We start from the raw sequence: 6,547 nt of genomic DNA, 5'->3' as shown, positions 1-6,547 counted from the left end.
TCCGAGTGCCACTGTCCTTCTTCGGATACCCGGGGACCCTGGGACCAGTGTGGACCCGTCAGGCGCAGGGTAACCACCTCCGCTAGTTACTCGCGTCTCCGGTCCTAATCCCAGTCCGGGATTACGCTCCTCATCAATTGCAGACCCGCCCATTGAGTCCCCTCACACCCATACTTTGAACCGTCGGTTCACCTTTCAATCAATTCAAATATCGCAAGAAGCGAGCCAATCGCAAGCCTCCTCGAGGGGAAGGGGCGGGCACTTCCCCCGGAAGTGTTTGTTAAAACCCTTCCAATCAGAAGCTTCTTGCGGGATTTTTGAATTTTGCGGAGGTCTGGGTGGTAGGCTTTCCTGCTTCGGAGGCGGCAGTGGTCTTTCAGACCCGGAGGGTTCCTCTGCTTTTGGTTCGATTGAGTTTTACGCCAGAAGCTGCCTCAGGTAGGTGGGTGCTGAGGAGCTGGAGGGAGGGCGCTGTCCTGCTTCATTGTAGAAGGTCTGGAAGGGTGGGGGGACCGCGGCTGCGGACTGGACACAGCTCAGGGGAGTCTCCTCTAGCACCGTATTACACATCCTTCCCGTAGCTGATGACGCAGCCCTCCGAGAGAGTATTTGTTGCCTTGACCTGTGTGGTAGTCAGCGTTTCACCACCAGGGCGTAATTAGCCTGTGGGGCGGGACAGTACTTAGTAGCTGTTGCTAAGCATTGTTGGCCCCGACTTTAAATTCCAGTAGCGCTTCTCAGATCCCGTGACAACCGAAAAAACTCCGGTTGAGAACCTGTAGGCAAGCAAGACCAAGGCATTTCTAGACTTTTAAGCTGAAAGAAACTCCAGTAAAGTCAAAGAACAGCGTTTAGGTGTATGTGAAAATCCAGGCTGCCTGACCTGGGATGCCAGCTCCACCACTCTATAGCTGTGCTAACGCGGGCAGTTAATTTACCTCATCTGTGTATCGGCGATGATACGAACTACCTTTTAGGGTTTAGGTGATTATTAAATATGCCTTTAGTGTTCTTTCTCCCACTCTCCCCCACTTTCCCCTTTCTGCTGTGTATTTTAAAATAACTAATACTTGGCAGGGGGGTGGCAAATCAAATAGTAGAGGAGGGTTGGTTTGTTTGTTTTTAATTTTGTTTTTAAGTAATCTCTACACCCGATGTGGGGTTTGAACTCACAACCCCGAGATTAAGAGCTGCAGGCTCCACCGACTGAGCCAGCTAGGCACTCCAAGGAGGATTCATGATGAAAAACATAATCCTGGGTTGCCTGGCTGGCTCAGTTGGTAGAGCGTGCAACTCTTGATCTCGGGATCAGGAGTTCAAGCCTCACGGTGGATGCAGGGTTTACTTAGAAAAGAAGAAAGAAAAGCACGGTTCTTTACACTTCCCCTGGGCTCTTAAAGAGGAATCTTATTGGCACCTAGGTCAGATGCATTCTCATTTTTACACTCTGATGATTGCTTTAAATCCTTTAACATTTTAATTGGTGCATTTCTTGTGCAGATTTTCCCTTTATCTGGAGTTTTCTAGCACACTCTCTTAGTTAATCTTGTCGAAGAGTGTAGTCTGCTTATAACTGTTTCAACTTCTTAATGCCTCTGGTTTATATACGGTACTGTAGCTTCCTGGGCCTCACTTCATCTGTCAAGCAAGTTCCTATTTAGAACTCCAAAATAAGTTGGTGTGTTTTATCTTTCAACAACCTCCTTCCTTCTCTTCAATGTCACATACTTATTTCATTTTGTATCTTATTTTCAAAGGCTCTGAGGCAGGACAGGAGGTGAACTGAAATCTTAATTTTTTAAATACAAAAATGAAAATGAGAATCCATGGAAGTTTTTCTCTCTTTTCTCTGATAGGATGTCTTCATCACTTTTTGCCAGTCGACACAGAAAGGATTTAAGTATTGACATGATTAGAACTAAAATTGCTCACAGGAAATCACTGTCGCAAAAAGAAAACAGACATAAGGAATATGAACGAAATAGACACTTTGGTTTGAAAGATGTCAACATTCCAACCTTGGAAAGTAAAGTTCTTCTTGAATTAGATGAGACATGTCAAAAGCTTGTTCCAGAAAAGGCCAATGTCAAGCCAAGTAAGTAAAGATCTATTGTAAATTTAAGTGCTTTGAAGAGTGAATAAAATTTCGTTTATATCCCTGACGTTAAAAAAAATGCTGAGCAGAGGAATGGAGTTTTGGAACACCATTCTAGGTAATTTTGTATTTTTTACAACTAAATACTGTCTGTTTAAGGTATAGGCTGTGAAGGCCCCTGGCTGGGCTATAACCATTCATTCACCTATGGAGTATTATAACACTGTATTATCTTTATTGCCTTAGAAGAAACCTAAAGTTCTTACATTTTTTTTTAAGTTCTTACTTTTGAAACTTGGCAAGATAACTGTTGACAAGATAAATTGATAAGGGACATTAAAAATAGAACTTAGGTACCTGGGTGGTTCAGTCAGTTATGTCGGACTCTTGATTTTGGCTCAGGTCATGATCTCACGGTTTGTGAGTTTGAACCCCGCAGAGCCTGCTTGGGATTCTCTCTCCGTCTCTCTCTGCCCCTCCCCTACTCACATGCACACACATTCTCTCTCTCTCAAAATAAGTAAACTTAAAAAAAGAAGTGATTAAAGAATCCATGAAAGAAGGATACTTTACCAATGGGAAAATTTCTCATAAGAGCAAAGAATTTGCCCTTGCAGTTTGCTAAAAGGGTTTGGGGTCACTAGGAAGGAAAAAGAAACAAAGAAGAAAAGAAAAATCTCAGTAAAAGACAAAAATAATAAAAATAGAGTGTGTTAGGAGGCAAGGAGTCACTGGACTCCTGTTCAGTTGCATTTATAGAGTAGGCCCCAGAAGCTAGATGGCAGTGAAATAAAGCAGGGATAAATGCTGAAGAAATGCCAGGAAGAGATAAAGTCTTTTGAGAAATTTTATAGAGAAGGAAATGGGATGCTAAGTTGTTTAACTGTTCACTGCTTCAGTTTTAAATTTTCCAGGAGCAGTGTAATATGTGGCACTTATACTCTACATATTTGGGCTTAATTGATTCTGTAAAAGAGAAGGTCGGCCTAAAATTTTTTTTCTGGATTTATCATCTTCATGATTCCAAAGGAAAGTAAGAGAAAAGAGTTGGACAAAAGTGTTATAGGGTTTTGTTTTTGTTTTTGAGAAGAGCTGATCGAGGAAATGGGCTAGTAGTTGAAGGGGAGAAAGTAAAGAACAACTCTTAAGAGTTGGGAGGAAATGAGAACCAGGTCATAGAATGATAAAGGATGGCTTTTTAAGGAGGAACTAGACATTGTTTGGTCTGAGAAGCAGTGCTGTTATTAAGTCATCTCCTTGCCTCTACTCTTGCCTTCTCACATGCTCCATTCCTTGACCCAAATCTCAAATCAAAGTCTGACCCTGTCAGTATGCCATTAAAAGGTCTTTGGTTTCTTTTCCATTTGCAAAGGCCTAGAGGTGGGAGTGAGTGAGTGAGTGTGTTCCAGCGAAAGCGAGTCGGCAAGCATGGCTAGAGAAGGAGTAAGGGGTAGCTCCCATCCCTGTGGAGCCCTCAGGGGACACCATAGGACTTTGGCTTTTACTCTGGGTAAAATGAGAAGCCATTAATGGATTAATGAGTGTTTATGTAAATATGATTTATGTTTCAAAAGCATCACTTTGGCTGCTGTGTCAATAATAGATTGTAGGCTGGAAAGTATGGCCTCAGGAAAACCAAGTAGGAGACCATTGCAATAATTTAGTTGATAGGTGTTGCCTGATCAAAGTAGTAGCATTATACCAATGGTGGTTGCATTCTGAATAGACTTAGAAAGTTGAACCAATAGAATTTCCTAACAGATTGGATGTGGGGTTGATAAAGAAGAGTCAGGATGATTCCTAGGTTTTTGGCTTGAGCACCTGAAATATGGAGTGGCCATTTACTAAACTGTAAAAGATCGAGGGAGGAACAGTTTGGGGGAGGGAGCATGATAAGGTTAAGAGTTCAGTTTGGTACATGTTCAATTTGAGAACCTTATTAGACATGTAAGTGGAGATGACGAAAATGTAGTTGTATATAAGATGAGTTCAGGAGAGAAGTCTGAACTGAGGTATAAATTCAGAAATTGTCAACTGATATTCCACGTTGGGAGGCATTAGACTGGATGTGATTATCCAGAGTTTGGGTATGGAAAAGGAGAGAAGAGGGATCAGCACTCCAACATTTAGAGGGTGAGGACACAGGGGGAAACTAACACAGAACTGGAGAACAATGCAAAGTAAAGCAAGAGAACAATAAGTAGGGCGTAGTATTCTGGAAACCAAGTGAAAGGAGCATACCAGGAGGAGAGACTATGGCAGTGCTGCTTATTAGGTCAAACAGTAGAAGAAATGAGAATTTGAACTTTACTGCCATGGAGGTCACTAATCCTGATGGGGAGTTCTGATGAGTGAAAGCCAGATCGGAGTGGGTTCAGAGAATGGTAGCACCATTCAGAACATATTCTTGCCCCAAAAGTTTAATTTGAATCTGATCAAACCTCAGAGGAGTGCCTGGGTGGCTCAATCTTTTAAGTATCTGACTCTTATGATTTCAGCTCAGGTCATGATTCTATGGTTCATGGGTTCAAGCCCTGCATCAGGCTCAGCACTGATGATGTGGAGCCTGCTTGGGATTCTCTCTCTCCCTCTCTGCCCCTCCTGCACTTTCTCTCAATAAATAAACTTAAAAAAAAAAAAAACCTTATATATAATTTCCAGTTTCGTTTATAAAAAACATGAAGGCTAGAGGAATGCATAAAATACATGAGAAAGCAAACAAATACACAGTGCAGGACATTCTGTAGGACAGCTGACCAGCTTTTTTCAATAAGACAATGGCATAGGAAGTAGGGTACCAATTGTCACATGAATGAATACAGGAGCGACAAAATACTGATGTTTCTGAAAGGCCCTGGGTTGGTCAGAGCTCTTTCTTTGGCTGGTTGTGTTTGGTCATAAGCAGTTTCTTTGTTTGCTACAGTGTGGTGTGTAAATGTTATCTGTTATGTGTGTCATGACATGAGGAAATCCTGGCATGGATGTGACCACTGGGTGATCATTGGAAGAAAGAAAGCCAAAGAACTGAGAAGCCAGGCTATTGGAGAGGTCGTCAAGATTTGTTCAGGGATAGTGATGGAGACAATGACAGTGAGCTAGGAGCTAGAGCCTTTGAGGAACGAGAGGAAGCCTGGAGGGCCTGTAGATGCCCAACTGGGATACTGGATAATATGATCTGATGACATGAAATGTAAAGGTGGAATCTTTTGGTGAGGAGGAGGAGGAGGAAATCACTGGGAAGCAGTGGTGAGGACACTTCCCCTCTTTAGGTCCAGTGATCTCACCAGTGTGAGAGAAAACTGGGGAAGCTGTCTTAGGGAGAGAGCCAGGTTTCAGCTCGATCAAGAGATGAAGGGGAGAAAAAAAAGAGAGATGAAGGGAACATTTAGAAAAGAAGTTGAGGATGTAGAGGTTTTGTTGATTAACCATTTTATCATGTGTGCTTTTGCATATTCTGTCCTCTGCCTTATCATTATTATGATTATTATTACTTTGAACAACATTATTGAGGTGTAATTTATATAGCATAAAAAACCTACTCATTTTAAATACATACTCCTATTTTAGTAAATTTGCTAAGCTGTAGAGTTATCTACCTGAATTATTTTTAACCCTTACCCAGTAGACAAATACATGCTCATTCTTCAGAATTTTTTTCGGGTATCCTCTTTTCTGAGGAGGCTTTCCTGATCTCCCCAGGGGGGAGGTTTAAACTGATTCTCTATTGGGTGCAGTCTCCTATTTATTTCATGCTAAACCAGACTGAAACTGTTTGTTTCCCCAGGATACTGTGAGTTCTCAAGGGCAGAAATTCTCTGCCTAAGAATGTTTTGCACATAACCCCTTCTATTTCCCAAAACAGTTAGAGTATGTAGGTGGAAACCTAAGTTGAACTAAAGAAACTGGCAGGTAGCCCTAATATTGGGGTCTGAGTTAACCCAAAACATTTAGTATTTCACACAATTTTTGTGGGTCAGGAATTTAGGTGCAGCTTAAGTGGGTGACTCTGGAGGTTGCAGTCAAGATGTCATCTGAGGATGCATCTACATGCTTGACTGAGACTGGAGGATCCACTCCCCAGAAGACTCACCCATATGACTGGCAAGTCGATGCTGGCTCTTGACAGGCGGCCTTGGAACTTTGTCATGTGGACACCTCCATAGGGCTTCTTGAATCTCCTTAAGATTCCACAAGGCCACTGGCTTCCTCCAGAGCAAGTGATCCAAGATGGGCAGGGCAAACTGAAGTGGCTTTAACAACCTCATCTTGGGAGCCACACTCCATCATTTCAGTATGCTTTGTTGGTTATCCCAGTCAGCCCTCTGCAGTGTGGGAAGCGATGACACACAGACATTGTTATCAGGAGGGGAGAATCCTTGGGGTTAGCTTGGAGGTTGGCTATCCTACGAGTTCTTTAATTCAGAAGTGAAGTAATAAACACCCAATATGTAG

At 42.4% G+C, this 6,547-nt stretch overlaps 1 protein-coding gene across 1 annotated transcript in view; it reads left to right on the top strand.

Annotated features, from left to right (window-relative positions):
• Nucleotides 1–322: 322 nt before the first annotated feature.
• Nucleotides 323–6,547, top strand: part of DLGAP5 (DLG associated protein 5) — a 37,760-nt gene continuing 31,535 nt past the window's right edge. The window contains exons 1-2 of the mRNA XM_077768321.1: nt 323–438; nt 1,857–2,095. Coding sequence (XP_077624447.1) covers nt 1,858–2,095 — 238 coding nt within the window. The 5' untranslated portion in view covers nt 323–438; nt 1,857. The remainder of the gene's footprint in view (nt 439–1,856; nt 2,096–6,547) is intronic.

This window comes from Crocuta crocuta, unplaced genomic scaffold, assembly GCF_008692635.1.
Source record: "Crocuta crocuta isolate KB4526 unplaced genomic scaffold, BGI_CrCroc_1.0 scaffold10, whole genome shotgun sequence".
NCBI lineage: Eukaryota > Metazoa > Chordata > Mammalia > Carnivora > Hyaenidae > Crocuta > Crocuta crocuta.
This window is presented reverse-complemented; position numbering and strand designations above follow the sequence as displayed.